Genomic DNA, 14,279 nt, shown 5'->3' with positions numbered 1-14,279 from the left:
AAGTTTCTCAAAATCAATTGGTAGCAAGTTGCTTATGCTAACTGGACTGGAGAAGCCTTCTTAAAAGTGGACAGTAAGGAACAACAGATTATAGATTTCAATATTCTATGTAACAGCCCAAATCATATTTATATCTGAGTGAAAGTACATTGACACAAGACAGGATTTAGCTTTGTACACATCAGATTTTGATTAATATGGCTACATTTCTTTACAAAAGTTTGAGTATGTAAATGCTCTTTTTGGGATATAACTGTAGTCTGCAATCACATCAGTAGCCCCTGCTAGGATGTTTTGGCATGCTTGAAACTTGGAAGGGATCTGGGTTGAGACTCTCCAAACAGGTACATTTGATGGCAGCATGCTGCTTTATTGGAACGTTCTGTCAAACCAAGTGCAGTATTCCAAAGAGGAAAAAAAGGAAATTGTATTAAAGAAGCATTATTTATTCGACTGACAAATTCAGCCCTTGATGGGCACAGACATGCCGAATTCTGCACTGTAAGCCTTCTGCAAATTCAATTTCCCTCTTTTAAGTTCTCAGCACAGTTTGAACGCTAAAGGAAAAGCATATTTAATTCATGATTCTCTCTAACCTATAAATTCATGAAGAGTTGCATCTACAAAGGCAGGGGGAAGCTTTTAGCCACATTTAGCTGGAACTGACAGAAAGAAACAAATAGGAAAAAAACAGTGATATTTACCTATGCATTAAAAATGAATGGGACATTTCATTAGGATTACTTGTTTGCTTACCGGTGACATATGGAAAGGAAAGGAAAAGTGTGGATGATGGCTTAGGATGAAAAAAGGCTTTGCAGAAATGAAAACCACAGTTTTAAACGGTTGTAGCAGGTAGTCATTGTGGCTGGAAAGTGTCAGAAAGTTTCCTCACATATTTTCCCTCTATGGGAATAATCAAGACTTGTTACTCTGGCACTCAAATGAAATTGAGCTTCAAACTGAGCGGACTGAGTACCTTGCGGCGGTTCAAGTATTCACAAAAACAGCTTTTCTTCAAGAGAAAACTTTTAAAAAAGTAAAAGTGCTTTAGAAAGCCCAACTGCAGCTATTTAACCTTTGTCATTGTAAAGTATTACTTTTAACCATTACATGAGCAATAACATGCCCCTAAATTACTGCTACCAAAGAGTTCATTCACCTAGGAAGTGGAGGGAGCTTAATTGTAAGTTAGAGTGTAAAAGAGAAAGTGAAACTGAGTCATGAAAATGGAGCTTTAAAGATTGCAGAACTTCATTTAACAGGGAATGTATAATGCTTGTTTGAGTTTGGCCATCAAGGATTTACAATAGTTATAATCTTTATGGACCTACTCTGTATTTTGTGACAAATTATACCCTTCAATCACATTTTCTCTTTGATTTGTTTTATAATTGCTGGTTGAAAACTTGTACCAAACTGTCAGAAAATGCACGAGTAGGTTTATTAAAACCTAAGTGGTCCACTTTAACTCAACCATCCATTAAACAGCACTATTGAGACACAGCCCACTGAGCCTCAAACAAGTGGCTCCTTAAACGATCCAGCTGTAGGAGCGATTTGCACCGGTCATGAAGAAGAACAGTTCAAGGACACAGGAGTTGTAAAAGAAAAAAGAAATCCCTTCTCTCAGGGTTAAAACAGCTGGGTGCCTTTTTATAATAAGAACTTAAAGACATAAAATGATTTGCTGGGCTCTTGGGAGCCCTGAAGTGAGCTGGCACAGGGGCCTTTGAACATCAGTAATTGGGAAAAAGACGAGTGTCACCTCACAAAAACATGGAGGGATATTTTTTACAAGCACACAACTCCTTGTAGTAATGAAATCAGAGCCATGTACAGATGTAAAATGTGATTGCCAGGCCTCGTGGCCATTGTTAGCCCAAGTGCATGGGAAATAGAAATGAAACTTTTGATGAAATTGTTTTGTTCCATACTTAAATATATCAGTAGTTTTTGTTTGATTGCTGATTGAAAACACACTGACCGTGTTTTTTTTCTCTCTCTCTCTTTCAGGACCTCCTGTAAGTATGCCTGCTTCACATTTAATTTGTGATAGCCATATGAAGGTAAAACTGAATACTCCAAGACACACAGTATAAAAGCCCACTCTACAAGATTTATAACCCATCAGTACAAAAGTGTAAGAACATTTGGGTAGAATGAAATAAACTACAAAAAGCCATCAGGTCACATGAAAAGAATCATTTGACATTTGAGGAAAGGAGGCCGGAGACTTTCTGCCTTAAAGTTTGACAAGAGGATTAATAAGTACACTCATGTCTGCATGCTTATATTACCTATAGGCTTGTTGACACTGTGGTTGCCAGGCAACTAGTGGAGGCACAGGAAAGCCCAGGAGGCGTCTCGGACATAATCATCCTCAGAACGTTAATGGCAGGCTACAGTAGCTAGAATACTCCTTACAAATGTAAACCATGGCTGCTCAGTTCTTGTTAAATTGTGTATCATGAATTTTCTTCATGAAAACTGAGGTCACAATTGTGTCAGAACAAGTCTACTTTATCAAAAACATTGATTGCACTTAAGTAAAATAATATAGTTTAGATGCAGGACTTTCAAAAATGAGTTCAATAACTTTAAAAAAAAAAAACCCACTATGGAATATAATAGTTGATATTGTCTTAATCCTTTGCTTTTAACTGTGTTGACTGGAACCATATCTTTAGTCAAATGACTTGTGGTAACATGTTCTAGATCTTTGTGCCAATGAGAATTTTAAGGATATTGCAATGCAACATGTAGTGTTTGATTCGTGGATAATTTCCTTAATGTGTATCTCATTTTGTGTTTTGTGGATACATTTCAGGTGTTAGGCAGAGAATACACTTAAAAAATATTTTGATCCTAAAGCTCCTAAAGTTGACGTATTTCAATTAGGTGACAAATTTCTATCCAATTAAATTACATTTCTGTAACCCGAAACCAGAAAATCAAATCTATGTAATTAATTTTTTTTCTGTGCATATTTACTTGTTAATGTTGCTTTCTTGTACACAACTAGCCTTGTCATTGGTGTTGACATTCTTTTTGTTGCGCAGTGCTCTTGTTACTTTCAGACTTAACTAGGGGACACATTTGAGAACTCATACCATATAAGAGTTGCTGATTTGTACAATATGAAACAAAACAAGCAAATTGATTCATGTCAGTAGACCAGTGGTTGGTAAAATTACTGAGCCAACTCAGACATCTGCTGACTAGAGGACAGAACACTCCATCTGCACCACCCCCACTGTGTTTCTCCATTATTTTCCTTCATACACGTAAAGCTCTTCCATTTGTCGCAACTTATTTTGGGTGTCTCCATGCCATTTTCTAAATAGATAGTTGCTTAACGGCAAGTTTTAAGTTTCAGGCAACTAACAGCTATAGCCTGCCAGTGATCAGATACCCTGATGAGATAATAAGGTGGCCAAAGGAGGAAGTTCAGAGCACTGATATTAAAAAATGGAATCTGTTCACCAAACGTTGAGGATTCCACCTGAAGTCTAGTGTCCAGCAGCTATATGCTAAGCACACAGAGGGAGGTCAAGGGATACTGAGGACCACTATCCAAGATGAAACATCCAAACTCCATGACTACATCAGGAAGATGACCTCAGGGAACAAAGCACTTTAGTGAATGTTTCAGGCAATGGAACTTAGAGGAGAACATAATGGAGGAACCATCATGGGAGGAAAAGCCTCTGTATGGGATGTACCATTGACAGATTGCCAAAGTGTTTGATGTGAACAAGTCCTACAAATGGCTAAAGAGGGCAAGACTGAAGGACCACACAGAGACGCCAATCATGACAGTAAAAGAGCACCAGGGCCATTGAGGCCCAGATATACCACATCAGGCAGGACTCCAGGTGCACATTGTGCAAAGAAACCCCTGAAATAATCCTGCACCTCACAGCATGCTGGCAGGAAAAAAGATACATGGAATTCCATAACCAAAGTAGCCGGCATAGTGTACAGAAACATCTGTGCAGAATATGGGCTGGTGACCCCTAAGTCCAAATGGAAACACCCCCCAAGGTTATGGAGAATGAAAGGGCTCAGATCCTGTGGGACTTCCAGATTCAGTCTGACAAAATGGTGGTGGAACGATTTAGCTTTTTTTTTTGTTTTAACAGCAGAAAAGATGCTTGTCATTCTTTGTGCTCAAATTTGTCCACAAATAGCTTCCATTTGCTCATTGTTTGTGTGTATCCATCTTGTCTGACAAGAGGTCCCACAGATGGGTGATAAATCCAAATAGGTATCCAGTGAAAGTCTGATCTTTTTTAAATCGATTTTTTTTTTAAAATCTTTTTTAAATTGATGACCAATTTTAAGTTTTATATTTAATATTACAAACAAGCAATAGCAGACAAATAAAATTATACTTTTCACAACTAATTCACACAGATTATTTTGCTGACAGAAATGTCAGTAATTTGAATCTTTGATGGGACTAATCTCTTTATTGCTGCCTTTCTCTAATAGGGACCCTTACGGATGTCATCTTGGCCATATGTGTTAAGTGATATTCTTCTTACCAGCTCCCTGCCAGCTCCTTGAACCTGCAGAGATTATCTCACCTCATTACACTGCCTAGTGATCACAGATTCTCTCCTCAGAACAGATGGAAAACTTCAGTTTCCCCAATGATGAAGAGACATACATGCACGCACAAGCGCCAGGGTTGTGACAGTTTGCTTTATAACCAGGTCAAGCGGACACTGTGAGTGTGCATACATATGTGTGCGTGCTGCTACATTTTTTTTTTTTTTTTTTTTTTTTTTTATAGTCCAGAGGCGAGCGTGATTGAATAGGTATAATAGCGTGTGCCGACTGAGTTGTAAAAGTTGTAAGTTAATCCTCTGAGCCTTCTCAGACACTCACTCCTGGGGTTCTGGGATATAAGTAAGTACAGGTGGTCTTGCCTTTCAGCATCTCTGGCCAGGTCTTATAGCTGACAAATAAAATCATTCTGTGAGATGTTTCAAAAGTGGACCGAAAACCAAGAGGTGTCTCTGAAACGGTTGTATGCTTGGAGAAGTTGGATTTGCTAAGTTAATGTACTGGATACCTGTTTGTAGGCACTTGTGGAGTTACTGCTGAGGGTGAAGCCGTAAATCAAAATGCTTCTAAGTACCTGACAATGTTCCACTTGTGACCAGCAGGTCACTCTCTGATGAAGTCATTATAGGTAGCAGAAAGTACGCTGAACTGAATTTGCAGTTTAGACCAAGCAAACTGGCAGGATGAAACATTTCTTAAGGGAAAAAAAAAAAAAAGCCTTAAAGAATTCAGAAGTCTGGCGAAGACTCAGCCAGTGTTTCATGCATCTGAAAATAAAGAGAGACAGTAAAGTAAGTGATTTCATGTGGTTTCTCATTTGGTCTGCCCAACGGCGAGATGGCAGGGGGACGCATCCCATGAATATTCAACACCTCCCACTATAACTCCGGGAACACTGTGTAAATTGTACGCAGCCCTCAGAGCCAAACAGAAAACAACCACTGCAGACGTCATGACATATCTGTGTGACTTCATCGTTAGTTTGACTCTGATGAATAGACTGGAACTCCAGTGGCTTTGCCAGATTGAAATGGCTATTTAGATGTGGAAAAGTGATTTGCTTTGTTGTGATTTCTCTTTTTCCACTGCTTGAACTTAAATATCATATTTGCATCAGACTTACTCATCAAATAATGGTATATGTCCATTCTTCTCCAAACATAAGTACAAGGGCATTTACTTGTAAAGTCTATGAAATAGCAGCTCAGACACAATTATCATGTCAATACTCGTGTTTTTTTTTTTTATCTTCCTTTCTCATCTTTCTTGGATTATAAGGATGTTTCATGTCAAAACATCAACCTCACTGCTGTGTGTGCACACCATTTAGCACCAATCAAGCATAAAACACCATCCCAGAGGCTGCACTCTAGTACCCACTAACCCCATGGTAGTTTTTTTTTCTGTCTTTAACTACAGACTGAAATGCCATACTCAATTAAAATGATACAGATAGAGAGAGAAACAAGCAAGCTTTGAAGTCTGGTCAGAAGGAAGAAAAAATATTTGAAAATGATACATGCCTGGAAATATTAAACTCGCTTCAGCCCAGTGAGAATGTCTATGGACCACACTGGGCTCTCAGACTAAGCAAAGCGCTGGCTATTCCAAGAGCTCAGTCATGCTGGCAAAAAAGGTGGATTAAGCCGCTTGTGGCTGCATGTGTATTTCACATGTTGTTTCAACCTCACTGTTTTATCAGCTGAGATTTCTGCAACACAGGTTAAGGCTGATCTGTCACAATGTATGAATTATGCAGCTGCAGCTCAGTGATTAGAGGAGGTGTGGGGGTGAAGAAGAAGAACCAAGGCACCCTCAACACTTCACCCCTCATCTGATATGCACTACAGCTCCTACACCTGTTAATAAAACATATTTCAGCTGGACTTTGATCACTTTTGCCCTACAGAGGAGGAGAAGATGCCAGTTTCTCTTACCTTCTACTGAGGTTTGCTTTGCATACTCACAATTTTCAGTGAATTTAGACTTAGTGCTGTGTTTAGTTTCAAACACTAAATCCTCATTTAAAGCTATAGGATCTGAGAGTATTGAGGCACACACTCTCTGGCCCTGAAAAAGCCCTGCCAAGAGCTGAAAGTAGATCTATTAGACATGACACGGTTTATCTGGGCTCATAGGTTCAGCGATGCCTGAGGAAGCTTCCTGGCACTGGATGTGACCACATAAAGAGTTTGACCTTTTGAGATTTGACTTCCTTCCTCACACTTTACCCATCAGCAGTATTTGTTTGACAGAAAATGACAATAGGCAGCACTCAGGCCGAACCTGAGGTTTACTCACCAGGATGTGAAACAATCAGTAGTTGGTCAAATATTCATGGGGAAAACTGACAGTTACTACTTAATCATGGTTGGAGAATTATAGTTTGAATGTGTTGCTAGTAGGATAAAAAAAAGGCTTGACAGCTTTGTGATTGAGAGGAATTTTCCTCCAGCTCACATCAAATGATGAGAAATGTAGAGCAGCCAGTATGTGGTTTTAATCGAATGAACAGAAGAAGTGAACAAAATACTTTCCCAACTGGAACATTGTCCGTTAGTCAACATCTCATATCCACAACAAGAATTTTGTGGGTCAGAAATTTGCTTACGTTTTGCAGAGAGAACTTTGGCTCAGGCATTTGGCGTTTACTGCCTACAATTTGTGTTAAAGCCCTTTAAATGTCTCCCCCCCTCAGGAGGGAGGTGACCCTTCCCGGCCAAAAAAAATCTTCTCCATGTTTAAACTGCATCCCAACAGTATATACTGGCTATACACAAACACACACACACACAGCCTACAACTATCGGTTTCAGTTTGTTCAGTTCACAGAGTCCCTTCTCCCACAAGAACATCCAACACATAACAACAAGCAGACACACTCACAAACACATACACACACATTAAAGTCATTTTATGCTGGCTAATTGTGATACACTATGGATATGGGAACCAGATGCCATTCCCAAGTCAGTTTTCCAGTGTGGTTTTTCTATCCCTGCCTAACCTTTGTGTCCAGATTCCTCCGATGAGCACCAGCCACTTGTGGTCGTCCATTTATGCCCATTCTGCTCTGATTACTCATACCCCTGTCCTACATTAGTTTCCCTCCTTAAAGATGTTCCCAAGGGCCCCACGTTAAAATGATTGAGGGTTCCCTTGCAAAAGTAACAGACTGAGGTGTACATTTTGGCATTAACACCATGGCAGGTATTTACTCATTTGGCTATATGTGCATTGTTCTACTCCTTTCATATAGCTCTGTTTCTACTCTTGCATTGTGCTTTTGAAAATAGTTCTGTATCTTGATGAGAAATGTCAACTTTGCTGGCAAATAAAGAGCCTTGTCTGTTAATTGTGGAAGCAATGATGGTACATAATTTTACATCCATGATTAAAAAAAAAACCTTGATGCTTGTTGATTTTAATCCTCTCACAAAAATATGTTGTTGTTTAAAATGTCTTTTATTTATTTTTTTTTTTTTAGTTATCTTTGTTTGTGTCACTGATTGGTTAGGTTTAGGGCAAAAAACCTGATTGGCAGGAATGGGCAAAAACTTAGAGCAGCTTTAAATCACATTGAAAATGGCAAAACTATATGAATGAGGCAAATCTTTTATAGCGCTGGTGATGCCATTATTTTAGGTTGGGTTCATCATTCTTGTGACTAATCAGGATCAAGGAAGCAGGAGTTCTTTCAATATAGTGGATGAAAGATAATCTTGTGGATTTATGTGTTTTTGGCACATAATTTCAACCTTCACATGGTTAGGGTTAGGGTTGTGAAATTGTCTGAGAAGAGTCAAGCAGCACTGTTACAAGCACAGATGAGACAAGCTCCAATTAGAATTCAAACGGGCCATTGGATTAACCCATCATTTCTTTCCCAGTATACATGTAGGGTGAATCAGGTTATTGACTATAGCAGGGTTCCCCAATCCTGGTCCTCGAGGACCGGTGTGCTGCCGTGTGAATTTGGCAGACATGTGCAGAACTTGTCTGAGTCAAGTGTGTTCCAGCAGGAATACTTGGAAAACCTGCAGGGCACCGGTCCTCAAGGACCAGGGTTGGGGATCACTGGACTATAGTTTGTCCAACATCAAGAAGCTGTAGATTGTGCAAGAATATGTTCAAGGCATCCTGCTGATTTTAATTTTCTTTGTGTGAGATCATTATTTATGTAAGCATTGGTGAATTCACTGTACTGTTTCTAAGTTGCTAGAATGAGGCTTTTTGTCATGTTATGCTGCCGTTACAAAATCAGGAATTTATCAGAGCCTTATTACAGTTTTATGTGACTAAGAGTTGACGTGACATTATTGGGTTGCATTACTGTTACAAGTTCTGACACTTGTAGCTGTTTAGTCAAAGAAACAGTCAAATATATAAATAACAATAGCTGAACTGGGGGGGAGGAGGGGTTCTGTTGGTGTTCACCATTTGAAGTCGCTTTACTGGGAATTTGGCTGAGCACTTATTTAAAGCTTGTTGAACCTTTATATGCAAGAGTGAGCCAGCCCCCAACTTGGTTATCTAGTTGTTAGATGAGTTTTGAAGGCTTCAATTTTGGCCAGACTTACACATTTACATATATCTTCCTAAGTCTGGTTTTAATAAGGCAAATGCAACATTTTTTTCTGAGTTGCAAGCAAAGGTGCTGCATGTTGTGCCTGAGAAATACCCAAGTAGCAATCGCCTATCTAACACCTAAAATCCAGAATGTAAGGAAATGCTGGCTCAGATGATTGATGGACTCCAACGCAGGTGGTTTGACACGCATGTGCTTTAAAACAAATCAGATGAGACACAAACCATCTTCAACACCCAAGAACAGTTTCCTTTTTAAGCACTTGACATTTGTTTTTAGGGGATGTTAAAAGTTGGAAAGATGAAGTATTTAACTGTTTTATGTGATGGAAAATGTATGCATATCAGTTATTATAAAACAAGGTTTTTAGGAGTTTTGGGAGCTTAAAATGATGTGATCTGAAAATCCTTTTTAAATGTTGCATAATATGCAAAACTGTAACTGTAAGGACCATGTTGCACTGCAGGGAGACTATTTTGTCATTTTATACATTTCTGCAGGACCAGACTTTCTTCTAAGGGTGAATGGGTTGTTGGGAATAACACCTTTATCCTATCTTGCTGAACATTGAAATTAGATGATTAACGGCACCTTCATTTATGGAGGTAAATGTGAAGTTGCAGTGAGAATCTGAAGCATTTCAGGGTTAATCTGCTTGAGTCAGTTTTTAAACAGGCAAGAAGTAGATGTAGATGTGGGACGAACAAAGCACATTTTCCAAAACGCTGAATTTCCGTTAAGTCAGCCAAGTTAAAGTTGATTCAGACTGTTGTGAGACCGAGGGCTTCTTTCAGTTTCACTGTATGACAAACATGATGCTTTATTTAAGGATCTGAAGTGTGTCAGTCAGGGTGCAGTCCTTTCAAGCCTTTACTTTGGCCCTCCTCCTACTTGGTGGTGAGCAGCACTCCTCACCTGCCCTCTCTTCACTTACTCATTCTCTGTCAACACTTGGTGCCTGGAGGATTTCTTTACTTAACTTCCTGTGTACACAGATGTTTATTAATATTATGTGGCTGTGTTAGAGAACCATGTGGCTGTAAAGAAAAGGTTGTAAAAGTGGTAGTTGTTGGCCTGCGTTCTCAGAGATGCCAATACTCCAGGGTGAGATGATTGGATCCATGTGGCCAGCAGTTTGGGCTACATCTGCATCTGCTGCCAACCCCTTTGGCCCGGCTTCTACAAAGAGGACACAGACTCCATTTGATGGATTGATTTTTCTGGACCTTGATAAGTTTACCCGGTCACTGCGATGAAAACTAATACGTCTGAGTCCAGACAGAGGTTACTTACAGATCCCCGTTCCTGACGTCTCGCATCTTGTTGGATTATGTGGACTGCTTTACAAAATTGTACAAGCAGCTTGCAGCCAAACCCGAGAGAATTATTTTGCTCATGTCAACAACAGCTAAAGCTATGGATGTCAGCCAGCCTCTCGCCTTGTGTTGCACAGTTGGGCCAGCTCTGTGTAGCTTTCATCCATCATGTTTTCAAAACATGATAATAAAAGAGGAATGTGAAGAGTAGATATTAGTGTCTCAAGTTCCATGTGAGACCATTTCCAAATTAGAAATGAAAAGCTTGGTATGAGTGATACATTTATGGGACAAGTTACACCTTTTATTTTATCAAGGTGAAAGCCCTGGAGAAAGAAATTATCCTGCAAATAACGATGAAAATGCAGAATTTATTTAAATAAGTCACAGAAGTGATTGTGTGTGTGCCATGAAAGGCCCACATTTATAATAAGAAAATATATAAGCACAAATATAAAACATACTGGGCATATGACCCACTTAAGTAAATGTCTACGAATATCTTATCACTTAAAATATTTATAAACAATTCTTGCATTTCAACAACTAAACAATGTCCTATTGTAGTCCACATGTTGGGTTTATAGTTCAGGTCAAATTGGTTTAGATCAATAAACATCCTCCTTCTGCAGGGATCTCAAACTGCAGTCCTCAAAGGGAATTGTCCTGCAAGTTTTAGATGCTTCCCTGCCCCAACATTTCAGTTTCAAATAAATTGACCCAACAGCTTATTTTCAAGTTTAGTCAAGTCAGGCTCAAGGACCAGAGTTGGAGGCCCCTCATCATTGCCATATATAGATTGCCTTTCAGTTTGGCAGTAGTTGGCGCTGATGTCCATTGAGGAGGCGAGTGAAATTAAACAGTGCATTGAATTAAAGGTAGGCATTTTGTTTTTTGGAACTACTGATGCATTTCACTGTAACGTTTTCTAACATAGTAGCTTTGTTTAACATGTTCAACAAAACATAATGATAAAATGTGAAATGGCCCCAAAACAAACAAAAAAAAACAACTTTGCATTCATGGAAGTGGACGTAGTTTTTTTTGCTAGTCTGCATATCTTTTAAGTAATGTATTTCAGTGACCTGTGTGGTTTGACTGGATCTGATGGGACTCATCAGGCAGCGTTCCAGCAAGAAGATAATTTGATGCAGTGCGTTTTTACAGTGCCTTTTATAGTATTATAGCATGTTTAAATGCAAACTATGATTGTCCAACATTAATTATGCATATCATGAAGCCTCATCTTAACCATTTGCTAAAACGGACATTTTGAAAGACCCTTCAATATATTAACATTTCAGACTCCTTTTAGTTTTAGATTAATCTCAGCAATCCGTCTTCTAAGTCAAAGCAATATACTGAGTCTTCATTTATGTAATAATTTTCCATTAGCATGAACAAAAACATGTAGAAAAGACGGTTAATCCGTTTTTTACAGTCAATAAACTAAGTGGATTCTGTTCCCAAACCTAACCAAACACAGATTCAGGGAAAAAAAAAATCCTCAGTACAAAGATAATTTCATTAAACATAATTCCTTCTTTTACTGTAATGTGGAGTTATAGAGGTGTCAGATTTGAAAGAAAATGTTGTCCATGTTGTTTGTGGGTTTGGCACTTGTTCATTTTATTTTCCAAAAAAAAAATAAAACCCATTTGCATTATTTCCTTCTGCTCTGTTAAAAAGGTGGAAGAGGTTTACTTTTTCATATCAAAACCTCATTCAGGCCATTTGCAGGAGATTGTGGTCTTGGTTTGGCTTCAAATAAGAAGCTACCAATGTGTCTGGAATAATAAAAAAAAAAAAAAGCTTTATCCTGATCCAATGGTCCACCATAAACTCACAATATTGTGAACACAGAATGTTCTGTTATAAATCAGCTCATATTTGACAAGACATAGTTTTTCCCAGTATGAACCAGCAGAAGATGTGAGGTTTGTCATCCAATTGTCATTTTCAATAAGTGGATAAAGTCCTTCAGATTTGTGGCAACAATATTCTGTTCATCAGCACAAATATTGAGGGACTTATTTGGTTTCCTGGTCACTCACAGAGCTAATCTTTTCAGATGTTTTCTGGAAAACTGAAGTTCAAACAAGCATGTTTAAAGCAATAACATGTTTTGTGTCTATAGAAATGTGACAAAAGAACACTTAAATACTGAATAATGGTATGATTTTACATGTGGAACTTGATACTGTTTGGTAAATGTGACTGCTAAGCTGCTAACTCAGCCTAGCATAGACAATGGAGGAGAGTGAAAAGACAAATATTGTTCAGAAAGGACAATCTTCAGACGTGACTTGCGAAAGCTCACTGGTCAGCATGTTTAATTTAATCTTAAACCTCTAAATGTTAACATTTAGAAAACTGGTATATTAATGAGTATTATGCAGGAAATTAGAGGTCATTTAATGCTGTTGAACATTAAATTTCTTGTGCACATGATTGATCTGTTTGCAGATGAGGCATCATTTTGTTAGAATTGTCGGATGCTCTTACAAAGTAACAATGGATCCACCTAACAATGTCTTGCAAAGTTGCATCAATTGCTCTCATTTCCAATCATGCCCGAGCTGGTCTAAGTAGTTAAATGTGTATTTGTAAAGTGACTCATTAGTAAGGGCTTTTTGGTGTCCTAAAATATTATAATTTCTTTAGTGATGTGATTGTCACATACCTTGATTCCAGCTGTTCTTTATTTAAAAATTTTGTGTTGTACCTGATAGTGATTTTATATGAAAAAGAAAAAAAAACTGACAATGATATTTACATTTTTGTCTTATATATGACAATATTCAATTGAACTCTTTTTGGAAATAACTTATCATTCCAAGGCAACTGGGATTTGTTTTTGGAGAGTTCATATACATAGAAAATAAAAACGAGTTTTTACGGTGAATGCTTTGTTAAGCTTGTTTCTTAAACTTCAGAACTAATTGTTTCACTCCAGCTGTGGATAAGAAGCCCCTCGGAGCTTCCAATGAGTGAATGAAGGACAGCCTGCTTTGTTCCCTTCCTTTAATCAGTAGAGGAAAAGCCTGCAGGGACACACAAACTCTGGGCAGTGATATGTCGGAGAAAAGCCAGGAGATGAGTGTGCTGAGAAATGATTGGCCCAGGGATGCACAAAGGCCGCATATATAATGGCTGTTAAGACGCCAGAGAAGTGAGCAAAGTCCTTCATTTCTTTCAAGTGGACAGTAAATGAGTCAGATACACAGAGACACACTACTACTTCTCACCTCTCCGATCGATTCCATTTATTTTTGCAACTAAATCCTCTCGTACTGTTTTCTCTTCCTCATTTGTCTCCAATGTCTCCAAGTTTGCATGTCTGCTACAACCAACACCGTGTGTCTTTGTTGTCCATAAAAATGAAATGTCTTCATATCCAGATACCCTGAAGTAGTTGAAAATTAAGGTAACAGTTGTTAGCTTGCAGAAAGATGTAGTCTGCCATTTTTCAACTAATTTACCTGTTTTGATACTCTCCAATGTCAATGCCTCTGCTTTATCCTCGAGTCTTTGTTGTAATGCTTCAAATGAGAATAACATCAAGTGAGAGTGTTTTAGTCTTCAGGGGCCTCATTTACGAAGCTGTCGCACGCACAAAACCTGGCGTACGCCAATTATAGTCAACTTTTGGGATTAATCAAAACACGACTTGGCGGTAAAACGTCCCTACCTCCACGCCAACTCTGACCCTGGCGTACGCACAAAATCTGGAGAAACGGGAAACGGCGACACCAAAGGAAGGAAATAAAATTAAAGAAATGGTGTGAAATTTGATACAT

The 14,279-nt window shown here is 38.6% G+C and overlaps 1 protein-coding gene across 1 annotated transcript in view; it reads left to right on the top strand.

Moving 5' to 3' along the window:
- col25a1 (collagen type XXV alpha 1 chain) overlaps positions 1–14,279 on the top strand; it is a 172,281-nt gene that overhangs the window by 92,750 nt on the left and 65,252 nt on the right. The window contains exon 4 of the mRNA XM_079257471.1: positions 2,017–2,024. Coding sequence (XP_079113597.1) covers positions 2,017–2,024 — 8 coding nt within the window. The remainder of the gene's footprint in view (positions 1–2,016; positions 2,025–14,279) is intronic.

Source organism: Telmatherina bonti, assembly GCF_933228915.1.
Source record: "Telmatherina bonti genome assembly, chromosome: 18".
Lineage (NCBI taxonomy): Eukaryota > Metazoa > Chordata > Actinopteri > Atheriniformes > Telmatherinidae > Telmatherina > Telmatherina bonti.
This window is presented reverse-complemented; position numbering and strand designations above follow the sequence as displayed.